Source organism: Thermobia domestica, chromosome 17 (assembly GCF_964235325.1).
Source record: "Thermobia domestica chromosome 17, izTheDome1.hap1.1, whole genome shotgun sequence".
Taxonomy (NCBI): domain Eukaryota; kingdom Metazoa; phylum Arthropoda; class Insecta; order Zygentoma; family Lepismatidae; genus Thermobia; species Thermobia domestica.
The window spans coordinates 130,690,116-130,706,535 of record NC_137470.1 but is presented as its reverse complement, the minus strand read 5'-3'; the positions used below and the strand labels follow the sequence as shown (position 1 = coordinate 130,706,535).

At 34.4% G+C, this 16,420-nt stretch overlaps 1 protein-coding gene across 1 annotated transcript in view; it reads right to left on the bottom strand.

Annotated features, from left to right (window-relative positions):
* Positions 1-11,007: 11,007 nt before the first annotated feature.
* LOC145674174 (uncharacterized) overlaps positions 11,008-16,420 on the bottom strand; it is an 83,200-nt gene continuing 77,787 nt past the window's right edge. The window contains exon 30 of the mRNA XM_081744007.1: positions 11,008-15,728. Coding sequence (XP_081600133.1) covers positions 15,712-15,728 — 17 coding nt within the window. The 3' untranslated portion in view covers positions 11,008-15,711. The remainder of the gene's footprint in view (positions 15,729-16,420) is intronic.

Below are 16,420 nucleotides of genomic sequence, written 5' to 3'. Positions count from 1 at the left end.
CCTCCTACAAACTCATTATACACATGCTTTAAATTAGTATCATTTTGACGAAATAAACATAAGAAGTTAACATTATCTCTTACTAGCTTTTTAGGTTCTTTGGAATGTTTGCGCAAGATAGACACACACTAAATGCTTATGCTTCCTCTTGTAAAGTAGTTTCTAACACTCTTGATTCTCTAAAATATAATCATCAAATACAACAATAGAGTATTTTTCACATTCATTAATATGTACAGTCGAGTCATTACCACTTAGAAATGTTGCTATTTGTTTCTTAAATTTTAATTCTGCTTCTTCGAATCGTTCTTGTAGTTCCTGATACTTCGGCTGATTTATGCTCTTAGAATAAATGTAGTAATAATCAATTTTTAACCTACCTGGCAGTAGTAAGATTAATAAGAGGAACGTTTTTCCACAAGCAGATCGACCTATAATAAGACAGTGTATATCATCAGGTATAAGTTCCCCATTTCTCTTCTTAGTCGTTTTTTCTTTAATCATTTCTTGCACATTCCGATTAACAGTTTTCTTAACCTTACTCGTTTATTATATAACAAATCTTAATTCGGGGCCGTTATATGTAGTTTTTAAGTGTTTGTATAATATTATAAACAATATCTTTCATATATTCCTCATGCATATCTCCATTCAATGTTATTGTCATCTCTAATTGTTCTTTAAAGGAGTTAATACAATTTACAAAGGTCTTATATTCATCCTTCTTACTAATATTAAATTTGGAAGACAACCCTGTAATAACTGCACTACTTGTAGCTAAAGATGCGGTTATAATTGAATAAACTGTCACAGGGATACATACATCAATAAAACCAGTTGTTGCAGAAAATAATATGGATAAAGTGATTAAGTTGTAACATATATATTTAACATAACGTAATTTCTTCTTTTTCTTTTTTAAGCTATGTTCTAATTTTCGAACGATATGTTTTATTAACTTGATTATTTTTTCTCTTGGAATATCTTTAGGCATATCAAATTCATTCATTTATTACATTATAAATGGCTAAGGTGTTCAAGTTAACTGGTGATACTTCTATTTTGAAAAACAAACTACATTGCGAATTACATAACAGTAATAACTATTTAAGTATAAAACTAGCTGCATTTTATAGCACATGTTTAACTCCAAAATTTGCAGATAATGCATTAGTTATATATGGAGATAAACGAGTACTTATATCAGGTGGAGAAAACAGTTTAAAGAGCCTTAACGATTATTTAAATTCTCAATCTGCAAATATAACATTAACAGAAGATCAGATAAGAAATAGAGTAAAAATAGAAACAGGTGATAGTGATTTTGTATTAGCAAATTTAAATACTGTTCTTGGATTTGAGCATTTACCAGTATTAGCAGGGAACGAAATATATATTGGAAGTAAATTGCCAAAGCTTCATCCTCTCGATACAGTAAATGTTTACTGTAATGTAGCTGATGGCATGATCGTTAACGGTGGTTATCATACTGATAGAGAAACAGGAGTAATAACATTTAAAACGAATGGTGAGTTTAAACATAGTAATATATATGAACCTGCTTATTTTTATTTTTCCTTTAACAAGAAACAAGATCGCTGAGTTTTACATAAAAGTAACAGATGAGTATGATACTTTAATTGATTTTGGTTGGAGCATCAACAACCAAACTTTTACAAGCAAAGATTATCTTTAAATTAACAGGAAAAATGTGTTCCACTAAGGGTTGCACGTTTTTCATTCCTCGAAATAAACTTGAGAATTTAAAGATTGATCATATATTAACAAAAAAACAAGTAAATGATAAAGCTAAGAAGATGAAAGAAGGAAAAGGTATGAACGTAACTCTAACCACTTCCCAAATGAAAAAGATTAAGGGTTCACCTAAAGAACACATTGGCGGATTTATATTTACGATACCAACTATTCTCGCAGCAGTTGGAGCTTTAGGTTCTTTAGCAGGAGGATCAGCAGCTATAGCTAAAACTGTTATTGATACGAAAAAGAATAAGCAAGAATTAGAAGAACAAAAGCGACATAATTTAACAATGGAAGCCAAACAAGGTGGTGGTAGAAAGACAAAAAACTAAAACCATTAACAAACTTCGAGATGGAGAGATAGGTGAAAAAATTAAAGATAAAACACTTTCGAGAAGTGTTTATGAGTGATGAATTACCTAGAAAATCTAAAGAAAATGAGTGTGGTGTAGTCAATTTAGATAAATCAGAAAGCATTGGCACCCATTGGATATTTTATTGGAAATATAAAGATGTTAAGAACGTGTTTGATTCTTATGGAGGGGTACAACCTAAACCTTTAATGCAATATCTTGGAAATCAAAATCTATTCTATAATGACGATCGAATACAAGATTTTAATTCTGTTGTCTGCGGACAATTATGCGTTAAGGTTTTAAAATTATTAAGTGATGGATATTATTTTAGCGATGTAGTGTATATAATAAAAATAAATAAAAATATGAGAACATTGGGGAGGAGCTCCATCCTTACCCCCCTTAACGACGCCCCTGGATACCATACTATTTTTAGATCGGTATGGTAAAATAGTATTTTTCCATACTATTTTACCGTAAATTATTAATTATATGTAAACTTTGTTATTTTTAAATGACTGAAGCGAGGTAATCTTACGATGATGTTTTATAAGCTGGTCATTTGGGGGGCGAGAACTCATGTGGGGGGTGCCTGGCCCCGATGGGCCCTCCGTGGCTACACACCTGATGATACTTACCCATTGAAATATTGCACTTGATTCTTGTTTATTATTCTCATGAAACATTTTAAAAAACATCCAAGGAAATTTCCAATTTCTTTAGGGGGTCGCCCTTGCGCCGCCCATGCACCACACCCAGTTGTTCATTAATAAAATCTGCGACTAAAAACAATGGAAGTACCTTTTTACTCGACTTCGATCCGACATTTTGTTCCCAAGTTATAGCTGTTTTTGCATTTTTCCGACAAATTTTCGGCTCGTCATAGCACCGAAAGGAAGCATTTGTGCACCCAGGTTGGTCTACGCTTTTTGACTTATCTTGGTGTCAGGAATCACCTCCCAAAGGTTGTCGGTGTTGTCTTGAAACACCCTATATAAGGCACTAGATTTTTTCTTGAAACGAGTTAGTCTCAGATCTTCCGACGGCTCACTACTCAAGCTACAAAGGACAGAAGAGCTACCAGCGACAACAGAAATTGAGGTAACGATGAGACTTAGAAAGAAGTATTTTAAGTCTCATCTCTATTATGATTTGGGGACTTGGAAAATTTGACGAACGGCATCATGCTCGGGCTTAGTACAGGGTAGCATGTTACATTAACCTAACAGTCCACTCGAGATTGAATTATTCTTTTTAGATTCTTCTTGTTCTTTTTTTTCACGATTGACAATTAAGTCTCTTTTTAGAAGTTAAAGGCAGAGTTTTAGGACAGAGTTAAAGAGAGAAAAGAGTTTTAGGGGTCTCTTTTTAAATCTCTCGACTTAGTTATTTTTTTCCTAAGCAGTCTATAGCGTAAGCTCTTATAATGTGAATCTAAAAGATGTTTTCACCCAAGTATGTAAGATTAATATGTATTATTTTTGTAACCAGCTACCTATTACACACTTATTGTAACTTTTCTTATTTTATTGTAATAAATTTACTTTATCTCGAAATGAGTCTCTCACTTCAGTCAATTCTGGTTCAGACTCTAGTGTTTACAACTAGGCATGTAAGATTCGAGCAGGTATTGGTACGAATTTCGATAAGCTCATTTCTCGTGCTACCAAAATCCTAAGACTTCTCTTTTATTGAGGTACGAGGTATCTCAGGTGGATTTCAAACTAGCAAACTAATGAAAGCAAATTTGCTTCAAACTAAATCTGAATTTTAGTCAACTCGTCAGCTGGAAGGAGTTGAATAGAACTTTTTCAATCATTACAGCTCTTTGGGCTCCGCACTAGTAAGACCATTTCAACAATACAGCAATTTTGGGAAACTGGTTCGAAGTGTTTTTATGTTCTCTCACACAGTAATGTGATGTTCCCCGTGTATACGTTTCGTTCAAACAGCCTACTGCACTGGAAACGTAGTTTTTTCATGTAACAAAGAGCGCCCTACCAGTGTGGAGCTGAAACGGCTAGTGAACTTGGAAAACCTACGCTATTTTAAATTGAAAACCACCCATTTCCAACATCTTTCCTCTCTTTCCATTTTTTCATATATTTACTCACAACAAAGTTTATTTATGGTCCCAGATTGTTTTCCACATCCGATATTGTATTATTAAGTAATTTTTATTGAATATGTCATGGTTCTCTGTGGCCCACTCACAGAAAAAAAGACTGACAGTACTTGTTGTGTATATATGTGATAATGTTACACATTCTTGTGTGAGCTGGGTACTTTTATTGTCAAACCTTTTTTTAAATTGTGTTTTAAAAGTTTAAAGTATAGTAAAAGTTCTCTACATTAAAAAAAAAATGTTTATCTCTCTATCACAGATTATACTGTACAATACTGTTCTTGTGGTCTCTCACACGGAAGACGTGTACTTCCTTTATAATGTTATGTAATGATATGAGACGAACAAGTAAATCTGTGCCATAAACAAACCAGTTGAAAATGCTCCAAGAGCATTCCAAGAACGAACTTAAAAAGAATGGAGAGATGGAGCGGGAAGGATAACTGTCATTGTTCATAGATGTTAATCATTTTATCCGTACCTTCTATCTCGCAAAAATTAGCAAAATATCGTCTCTCTATGACTTACAGTTCTCGAGATATGGCTGCTTAAATATCTAGAAATTCGAACTTTTTTGGCCAATTGGCCAGTGGACAGTTAATCAGTGGCCACCGGTTACTATTTGGTATCAAAATGTTCACCATTCCCTTAGGTATTGATCAACACTAATATGATCTCTGTGTTACTTACGGTTCCCGAGATTTGGCTCCTTCAATCTCCCGAAATCGGAACTATCTTTTGGCCAATATCACGGGAACGGTAAGTCATAGAGAGATGATATTGGTGTTAATCAATCCCTAATAGAACGTTAAACATTTTGGTACCGATATTAATTGATGGCCACCATCCAGCTGGCCACTGCCCAAACCAGTGGCCAGTTGGACGGTGGCAACCGGTTACTATTTGGTACCAAAGAATTTACCATCCTCTTAGGTACTGGTCAACATCAATATCATCTCTCTACAACTTATGGTTCCCAATCTATAGCTCCTTAAATATCTAGAAATTGGCCATTTTTCGGCCAATATCACGGGAACGTAAGTCATAGAGAGATTATATTGGTGTTAATCAATACGTATGAGGATGGTAAACATTTTGGTACCGATAATGATTGGTGGCTCCTGGATAACTGGCCATTGGCCAAACCAGTGGCCAGTTGTACAGTGCCCACAGGTTACTATTGTAACCATACGGTTTGGCTCAGTCAATTTTTAAGAAGAAATTTTTAACTTTTTAAATGAACCTCGCTTAATAGTGCTTCCAAGAATTTTTCTCTCAGCCAACAAACGAATGTGCATATATGTTTGTGCGTCTCAATTGCCACGGAGATCGCAGACTTCCTCTCTCCTTCCCATATAAGGAGCTAAAATTCAGCACAATGGACAAACGTCGTCTCAAAACATTCCTGTCTATGGGCTGTCATAGCTATTTTTAGCTCTTGACATCACCAAACTGCGTAGCAAACCGATTCTTTTGCCTAGCAACACGACGAGACGGAAAGAAAAGGTGCTTTAGTCTGACTTACGTACACGGGGAAGCAACCACGAACGAATTAGCTGGTACAAACATACAACAAAAATGAAGTATTTGTTACATACGTTAAGTAAACTTCTACTTAGAAACTAGAACGAACTATCAAAATGAACAAGCGACGTTGAATAATATTGTAAACAAGTACAAATAAAGTGATTTTGGCAGTATGGAATTGGAGAACGGCATGCAATTCAATTCGCCTTAAAGAAGATGAGAAGAAACCAACCCGCAACCTTCTGGACATACCCTCAGGAGCCGCCAATGGCAATTCCTTTTCAATTGTCACAGTGAGTAAACAGTGCTAGTGAATAACAAAATCAACCATGTGACGAAATATAACGAGTAATTCGTGTCTACCGCGACATCCGCGTTTTTCGTATTAAATGGGCCTACATTATTGGTTATTAAAAGTGAAGTGCCACTGTTTATGTATTATATGTTCTTAAAGTTTTAGTGTTGTGAATTAAAAGTAAAGATAGAAATTCGAGTATCCTTTTAACATAATAATCATGGTTTAAATTTACATATGTTTATTTTAAGAAATAATCTAATTAATTTTTCTTTGCAGAACGAGTGATTAGCGCCTATGCAACTTAGTAATACATACATTAATAAATTGCATTAGCGCTATAGAATACAATTAGAGTTAACTTTGTGCCGGTTTCCCGTAACGTTCTGACCGAACTCTGAACCTGTTGTCCGACGGCTATATGGTCAGTCGCAATGGTCGATCAAACCCACTAGATAATGCTAAAGAAGACATTCGAGCGGTGGAGAATCGAACCCCAGACCATAGTAAATGCGTAAGCCCACTTTGGGACCGTAGGACACGAACCACGTACAGTAACAAAAGGGTTTATCCCGATAGGGAGTGAGACGTACCTGGATCGAACCCAGTACTGTTATATATGAAAACAGACAGGGATAGACGAGAATCGAACCCAGGACTGTAATGTATGGCTTTCCTTTGTGGGAACGTACCAGGACTCGAACCCTGATACTGTCAAACTATTTGGTACCAAAATATTTACCATCCTTTTAGATATTGATCAACAAATATGATCTCTCTATGACTTACGGTTCCCAAGATATGGCTCCTTAAATCTCTGAAAATCGGCCACTTCTTGGCCAATATCTTCGGAACGGTAAGAGTGACGCGAAAAATTTAATCACTTTCTCTGGTAGTTTTTGATGCTCTATCGAATGCAGGGTTCTAAATTTAAAAAAAATCGCAAATAACAGACAAACGGACACACAGACATAGAGAATTCAGTAACGAACTTAAGAAGTTCGTTGATAAATCAAACATTAAAAATGGCATGAATTTATTGACTGAAAAACTGTGTCTATAGCAAAAACGATACCTTTATTACTACGTAACACAGAGAAAATTAACGTCCCATCAGTTGCATTGATGAGGTCAAATACGGTCAAATAAGAGCACAAATGAATTTATGTTTGTAGTCATATTTATTGTAGAGTATATGAGTTTAAAAAATAAGTGTGCCAAAACAGATTTTCTCACGATGACTTTTGATGTTGAGAAATAATAAGAATTTCATTATAGTCGTACGCATATCGCATGCGTATGTTACGTAATAATGAAATGGTTCAGTCAATCAGAGGAATCACTTCCTATTAAAGAAAAAAAGAGAATGCTAATTTGTATAAAACTTATTCATGAATGTGAAATAATAATAAAAATTATTAACAGCATGTTTGGACTGAAAATACGTGACCAATCAACTACAATGAAATCACAATACAATTTCCAAGAGGAATTCCCAATAAGGATGTGTATCATCCCATTAGTAGGCAGCCATATGATTGAATCCATTCCACTGTTAACAAAACTGTTGGTTCCAAATTTGTGTATACGATTCTAAATATCTTAGGTTATCAGATAAAGAAAGCAAATTCTGTATGTTTCTTACACACTAGTTACATTCAAAAAAGCGTATATATTAACTGTACAAAAATTTTCAACAAGTTACCTGACTTTCTAAGCAAAATAAATCATATTCTAGGTTTAAATCTGCTTTTTACAAGTTCTTAGTAGATAAGTGTTACCGGTACTACTCGGTATAAATGTCATGGTTATGTATGTATTTCTCTATTTGTAATTTTTTAAAAATAACTTCTATATCCCTCTCGGGAACCTGAATTTTGGGGTTATTTTTTAGACTTTCAGTCAAGCAGCTACTGCATCGTCACTATTTATCATAGGATCATGGTTCATACCTCATTCTCTTCAGAATGGAGCTGGCTTTCAAATGGTATCACTTGCATGCCCATACCATATAAAATTTCGGGGGGATTTTTTTCACACTTTGGGCCCCTGAGGGACGGCCCTGTGTGAACGTAGAGATCTCAAAAAAATCTGATAAATAGTACTTGGTAAACTGAATGTGTGCGCCAAATTTCAAGTTTCTATCTTGAATAATAAGGGCGGGAGAAATTTTATCAAGAATCCCCACAATGCCCCCAATCTTTCTTTCTTTTGTTGATTTGTAATATATCATCAGTTGAATTGTCACGCGGGCAAATTAATTGAACTGTGCTTTCTCAAAAATTACTTCTTCAGGATTCTTGAGGTCAAACATAATTTTATTTACAAGGTTGAATGGTTATTGATTGGTTATGAATCTTCAAATATTACCCATTCCTTACTTACTTGACTACGTGGGCCAGAAACACTCGCATGAGTATGTCCCGCTACAAATTATTCTGCAATATTCCTGTGGAAAATCGGTTTGTCATTAAAATTGATTTGGTGTAGTTTCTGAGGCCCTAATTAAAATTCTCAATGGGCATAAAACTAATATATTGTTATTGGCTGTCCACATTCATGACTTTGGTGATTTGAGTGCATTCACGTTTGACAACTTATAGCGAGAGACACTTTTGTTTAGAATGTCAAAAATTACAACATGCATTACATTTAGAGCATATGAACTAAAAGTATCTTCCACAAGAACATTATGGGATTATTTGTGTACATATTTTTTTTATATTTTACTGTTAGATATAAGTCACAGCAATAGTTATGATCAACTTCAATGATGGCAATGATTGCTACCTGTTTAAAAAAAATCCGGTGTGAGGGGTGTAAGGTTCTATACCCTCATACATAAGCAACTGCGTGTGTTTAGTATAAACACTGGCTCCAACCATGAACACGTGTTATTTTGTTCAAACATAAACAGCAATAGACGACGGAAGGAGGCTACTAGGAAGACACGAAGAGGTTTCGGAAGGAAAACAAACACGGCCGACCTTCCCTCAAGGGCCTCCCCTTCAAAAGTGGATAGAGCCATTATTGCCAGTGCTAGTCGATAACCTACATAAACTGTCTCCCGAGACCGCTGCGAGTTACGGAGATTTCCTTTAATAACTACTCCTGAGGCTGCGATGAGCGAGGGAGTATTACTTTAATCAACCTACCTCTGAGGCTGAGATGAGCAAAAAGGAGTAATACTGAACTACAGTATCTCCGAAGGTTGCTATGAGCAAAGGAGATATCCTTTAATTACAGTCTGACACCGCTCTGGGCTAAGACACAACCATCAAATCAGAGCCCAACTCGTATGTTGAAGATCTTTTCCACACTGGAAATAAATTTTATAGACTTTGAAAAACTTACATGAACTTTGTAAATCTTTATATAAGACTATTTTGCAACTAGCTGAAATACTCATTTTTTTGCATGGGCGCCTCTGGATCCTAGCCGATGGGGGCTGTATTTCGAAGTCAACAGCTGTGAATGTATCACCATTCATCTCAGCGACTGCGAAAACGATGGATTTGACTCTAATATCTGCCATTTTCGATTATTTTTACATGTCTTGGTATCCCCCAGCCCGCAGCCGAATGGGGTGGATTTGGAAGTCAATACGATCGGAGTTTCACCATTGATCTCAACGAAAGCGAAAACTATGAATTCGGCACTAATATCGGTCATTTTCTACTACTTTTACATGTCCCGGTAACCCCCCCTCCCCCCTGGTTCGAATTGTGAGGAAACGCTTCGTCTTGGTCTGGGCCTGGACCAAAGTACAGTCACGAAAGAAAGTATTTTTCACTTGAGAAATTTTCTTTCCCTAATAACTCAAGAATAAGTTAACGCATTAGAATACCGATTTGGCAAGTTATCAAATTATAAGGATAACAACAAAAGGATCGAAATTAATTAATTTGTTCCCGAGTTATTGGCAAAAGAAAATTTGTCAACTATCAAATACTTTCTTTTCCGTGTGTACCCGTGACCAAAATTTGATTTTTCTCGGTCCACTTGTCTGGTCCCCAGGACGCACACAGAAACAAACTCTTTATATTAGATAAAAGGTGTAAGGTTCAAATCCCGGACTTATCATTTAAACTCTACCGAAGAAAATATGTCAATATGTAACTGTGCGTAGTAGCAGGAACAACGTAGCTGGCCACCATAATACACCTTTTTTAACTGTGAAAATATTTCCTTGAACCTTTCGGTTATCATTCTGCAAGGTACGGGGCCGATATTTAGAAAGAACACAGACTAAGTAGTTACTTTCAAAGGTGAGTAGCTCAGACCGTAATTAGCCTGCCCACATGCAACAAGCAGGATGCATAGGATAGAAGAATGAATCAGAAAATATATGACGCATGCAAATGTAGCAAATCGTTGTCTAAGTAGAAGGGGAAGAGGCAAGGAAAATAGCTCCCAACTATGGTTTTTATTTTGTCGTGATCTGGAGATTATAAACTGGCCATGACTGCTAATAAACTCCTCTTTCAAATTTACTTCGTCCTTATTCTTACATACAATCGTCTCTTAAATGTGATCGGAGAATTTTGTCAAGGTTGTGGTTCCTAAAGGAGTGCATAGTGTAACATTCTTATATACATGTATATTTTAGCGTAATTTTCAAACCGTCTTCAATACAGTTCCCTACTTCCCAGTTTTCGATACATTCTTTTGAGTCGCAAGTTAAGGAAAGTGGCTTCTCTGTCGCTGCTTTGCTATTTGTGGTTTCGCGCAGCTACATTTCATGAGTAGACTAGAATTGGCCCTTGGGTAGGATAAAGACCGTTAATGAATGTCTAGAGTAAACAGTTTGTATCATTATTGCTTGGAAATCTCCCCGCAGAATGTATGCTTCAGTACCAAAATATGCTTACATCCAAAAATTCTATGCTTGGGAGAATGTATAGGAAGTACGTTTTAAATAATTCGTAAACTATATTGTAGAAAATATTATTTATTTTATAAAAATAACTTGTTACAATAAAGCTTCCATACTTTGTACACTAATTTAAAAACAAAAAGAAATGGAAGTATGTCTTATTCTTAAACTTACAAATACACAAAAGCCATTCAAACAATACAATAATTTTATTCCCAATAATAACATTTAGAAGTTTTTCTGTTGGTCAAGTGATAAATAAAAAGAACCAAATAATTATAAGTAACGAGCTTTACTTAAATATTGATCAAGGAGATAAATTATTTTTCTTTAAACACTGTGTTACATTTTTATATATAGGGATGCAGCAGAAAGTAGACTTAAAATTTTATTGTTGAGGTTTGTGTCCCGAAGGAAAAAATACAGATAGTAAAAAGATAATTTTTTTTAATCAAACCTGTAATGAGTCATTTTATATTTTAGCTTTAGAGCAACAGGATTGAAAAAATAGTCGTCTCCGTAAGTAAGAAAAAATAGTATAACAATAGTATTAATAAAAAAACACTTGAACAATTTAGTTCTTGAATAATGTGAGAGATACAGTTCTGAAGAATCTGTTCGTGATCTAGATGCTCAACACATTCTGATTTCACAAACTTAACAATAAGGACGACTGCTGTATAAATTCTGTCTAGCATTCACTTCTCAGTATGAAGAATGATCTAGTTAAAAAATAAGATGTCACCCCAATATCTGAAAACCGCTCTTTGACACTTTCTCATTAGTAAAAATCTGTCTTCCTAGTAAATTAAATTTACCTGGATCAATAGATGATGACAGTTAGATCTTTTTGCATAAGCGAAGTTAAAAAATTTATCATCAAGAATAAATAAATAAATCTAATATAAATAAAATAAAGAGTTTCTTTATGTGTCTGTGTGTGTGCGGCCTGGGGATCAGATGAGTGGGCCGAGAGTTACCAAATTTTGGTCAGGGGTACCTTGGTCCAGGCCACAGATCGAGACGAAGCGTTTTTTTTTTTTTTTTTCAAATTTCGAACCAAAGGGGTCTCAGGGGGAGCGTTTACCAGGACCGGCCTGGGGACCAGACAAGTTGACCGAGAGTTACCAAATTTTGTTCACGGATGCCTTGGTCCAGGCCCCAGATCAAGGCGAAGCACTTTTGTCAAAATTCGAACCAGGGGGTCTCAGGGGGCCGTTAACCGGGACATGTAAAAGTAGTAGAAAATGACCGATATTAGTGTCGAATTCATAGTTTTCACGGTCGCTGAGATCGATGGTGAAACTTCGATCATATGAACTTCCAAATCCACCCTATTTTGCTGCGGGCCGGGGCTAACCGTGGGGGATACCGAGGCATGTAAAATGAATCCAAAATGACCGATATTAGTGTCAAATACATAATTTTCGATGTCGCTAAGATCAATTATGACATTTCCATTAGCGATGACTTGCAAATTCAGCTACCATTGTATGCGGGCCGGGGTTCAGCGGGGGGAAGGGGGCATACGCAGACATGTAAAATAGACCAAAATGACCTATATTAATGTCAAATCCATAGTTTTCGCGGTCGCTAAAATGAATGCTGATACTCTCACAGGCGCTGATTTCCAAATACAGCCCCCATGCGAAGAATGGGTATATTCAGCTATTAAATAAATAAACAAGGTTCATCATAATCAGCAAGTTTGGGATATATCTTCTAGATGGTGGGTCACTTAAGTATAGGTAATCGAGAAATTATTCTAAAAATGTAATATCCGAATTGGTTCCAAAACAAGGGAAATCACGGATACTCAAGAATAAGTTCGTCACTTATTACAACTTTATGCAACGAACGCCTTCGAAACAACATAAAAAATCATTTCAGTTATGTCATTAAGACAAAGTCGAATTTGTAAAGATTTACAAGTCTCTACCACAGTAGCATTCATCCGACGAAACTGAAATAATGCGTGAAAAAAGTTTCTGGCATATTTTTCTTAGACAAAACACGATAATGAAATATCTCGAAATAGTCAACAAGGTTTAGACGGTTTTGAGAGCCGCTTCTACCCAGTTCGTCGGTCACCAATAGGAAATGAACATAGATTTGGCGTACTCACATTTTTATATTGTCTGCTTTAACAATGCACACTGTGTTATGAATCATTGATACTAGTTGGCTAAAACACAAACACACAGACACACAAAACTCAACGTCCTGATTATATTTTCAATGTTTAAAAGCGCTAAAGTTGGTGAGATCAATGCAACCTAAATTTTGCGATTCTCCGATTCACTTAGGTTTTGAAATGAAAAATATGCACAACTGGATCGAAATTCAAACCAGTAAAAAAGATATAAAATGGTTTATCTCCTCCAATTTATGAATGTAATCCTCGCAAGTGTTCTGTCATGTAGACCTACTGTGTCTAAGCAAAACACGGGAGTTGCTATACAGTACATTTGGTCCGGGAACAGTGACTTCAAGTGTAATACAAGGCATGGCTATTACAGAAGCGGATTTGGTAGTCTCATGGTTAATGCATCGCCATGGTAAGCCTGGGTTCAAATCCGATTCCAGTCGTGCATTTTTTTCATTCTTTGGATACTGTATAATTGAATTTGCACCTAAAGAGAAATTGGTGTGATATACGAGAATCAGTTATTTCCTCCAATATCAATATAATACTTTGTGTTGTTGTTAGCTATTCAAATTTTAACTACTTAATCTAGAACGACGTGAAATAAACAAAAATGAAGCTTAATATCTTGCAATAAATATGGCTACACCTCCACAGTGAGAACTTTAAATTACTGATCAGAAAGTATGACCTGTTTAAGGGAGAAAGAAAAAAACAAATCATCTTTATATCCATTGTTCTTATTCCAAAATAAATATCTGAAATTTTCTTAGTATTAACATCCCTTTCTCTAGAGATCTTGACAATATGAACTCTAAAAGGATAAAATAAAAGTTTGAGTTCGATGCAAAATAGTCAATCAAAGGAGAGGGGTCGCTTTTTAGCGTCAAATACGCACGGAAAGTAGAAACAAAACTTCGGAAATAAGCAAATAAACCATCAATAATATAAAAATAGAATATATATATATATATATATATATATGTAACATAAAATACCATAAAAAGAGTACTTAAGGCTTACCACACCGTATCTTTATGCAAGATGGAGGAGTTATATTACAGTAACTCCTAACAGCTAATACAATATTGGATGATGGTGTGGAAAGTTCTATCTATGGCGGACACTATCTACAAACTATTTTTCTCAAATATATACATAATGACAAACTCAGAAACATATAAATTCAGACAAGATTGTTGTATCTTTCTTACCCTTCTTGTCATGAAAGGTGGTATGGAAATAGTAAAAATTATTTTCTACTAACGAATTGTTAAACATTAAAAGTAAATTTTCGTCGTTTAAGACAAATATCATAACAGTAATATGACTAGCTACTAAAATTGCAAGAGAAAACACACTGTACTTACAGTATGTTTCATTTTAGAGAAAAAAAAATTTTCTTGAGTTAGCTTTCTTATTGAGTTGAGTTGAGTTTTCTTGAGTTGTCTTCCTAGCACCCATTTCTTATTGGCTTGTAAACTATTAAATATCAAGACAATTCACTGGTCTTTCAGTACGACAGAAGAGAACTTCTTGTAAAGTCAGTATAGAGATTCACAAACTAATTAAGTTGTCGTGTAGAGATTTATTAACGACAGAAAGCATTCTATAGTTTCATAGCAAAACCTACATTGTTGTAAGTTGTCATATGGCTTTTGTCTTTTCAGAAATCAACAATGTGAATGGTTAAATTTTAATATATGGTAAATCTAAACCCGTGACGACTGTTAATTGGTGTTTATGTTTTGTATTTTATTTTATTTTATGGGCTGCAGGACTATTACAAGGTGACTGCTCCTACTGTCTTGAATTCTAATATGGTTACAGCTTAAAAATTTTGAAGTTCTACACAGTTTTAAACTGGACTTTTCCAGAGAATAATTATAAGATTACACATTTAAGCACACATAATATGAATAATTTTAGTTTCACTGTCTGCTTTTCAAATTAATTAAGAAATAAACAATTATAAAGCATTTTCGTTAGGCTGTAATAATTACTGGTTCACAGTTCTTGATACGACCACTCTCAGTTGAATGTGTATGTAAATTAGATATACGGAAATGAAACCAATGATACACGTCTCGAGCAGCTTCTTATAACTCCAAAGGTATCTCATTATTTTTCTTTGTTTGGAGATCAAATCTCACGTTCAACGAACAACAAAAACTATTTTCTATCTATATATAAACAAGAATACAATATAAGAATAGAAAAATATACATATATGTAATATAAAATAACAGAAAGGAGTCTATAAGGCTTACCACACCATATTTTTATACAAGTTGGGAGATTTATGCTACAGTAATTCCTAACATTTAATACAGTATTGCATGATGGTGTGGAAAGTGTTATCTATGGCAAACACTATCTACAAACTATTTTTGTAAAATATATATATAATAACGAACTCTAACACCTATTAAAACGGCTTATGCGCCAGTTTAACATACAAAATAATGTTTAGTAATGTCATAGAATGATGATGAGCGAAGCAACCTTTTACATGATTATTGACATATGACTAGTAAAATTTCACTGCTTACAATTAAAAAAAAAATATACATATATATATCAACGTCTGGTGCCAACTTTGGTCCATTCGGGTACTTTATCATCTTCTCATTCTGGTGTTCGACCTGCAAAAAAAGATTTTTTAAAAATAAAATAAGGCCTTGTAAATTGGTTATCACCTAAACTAAAAGTTGATAATAAACAAATCTTCTGAAAATATTTTAACTACTGAGAATTACTTATTTTGGATAATGGCTATGATTAGTTAAGATGGAAGAACTGGGAGAAAATAAATAAGCAAAATACTGTTATTGAAATGGCTTACATGATTTCAGGTCCTCGTGATGATATTGCTAAACATTCTGATTTTACACCTGACAATCCAAGCAACAAAAAATATTAAAAATTGATGAGCATTTTTTTCAAAACTCGATATATGTAGAAAATTCAATTTTACAGAAAACGCATTTTCTCTTATTTTATCGTAGATAGGCAAATGTTATAATTTTAATTTTTGCTCTGATATTATTTAGTGCTGTTGTGAATAAGATAACGTAATAAAATGTATTAAAGGGCAATATTTGTTTTGCAATTAAAAAAAGAGGAAGTACTTGTTTTTTTTTTTTTTTTTTTTTTTTCAAAAGTCGATAAATGCAAATGCATAAAATATAATACACAGGCCGATACAGTTATATTTTATTTTGTTGTGTATATTTATTTATTTTATTTTTATATACATTTTATACAATTAACTTATTGTTGCTAACTTTATTCGTAGTAATCATGGTCATAATACAAACAGTATAGCAAAATGATA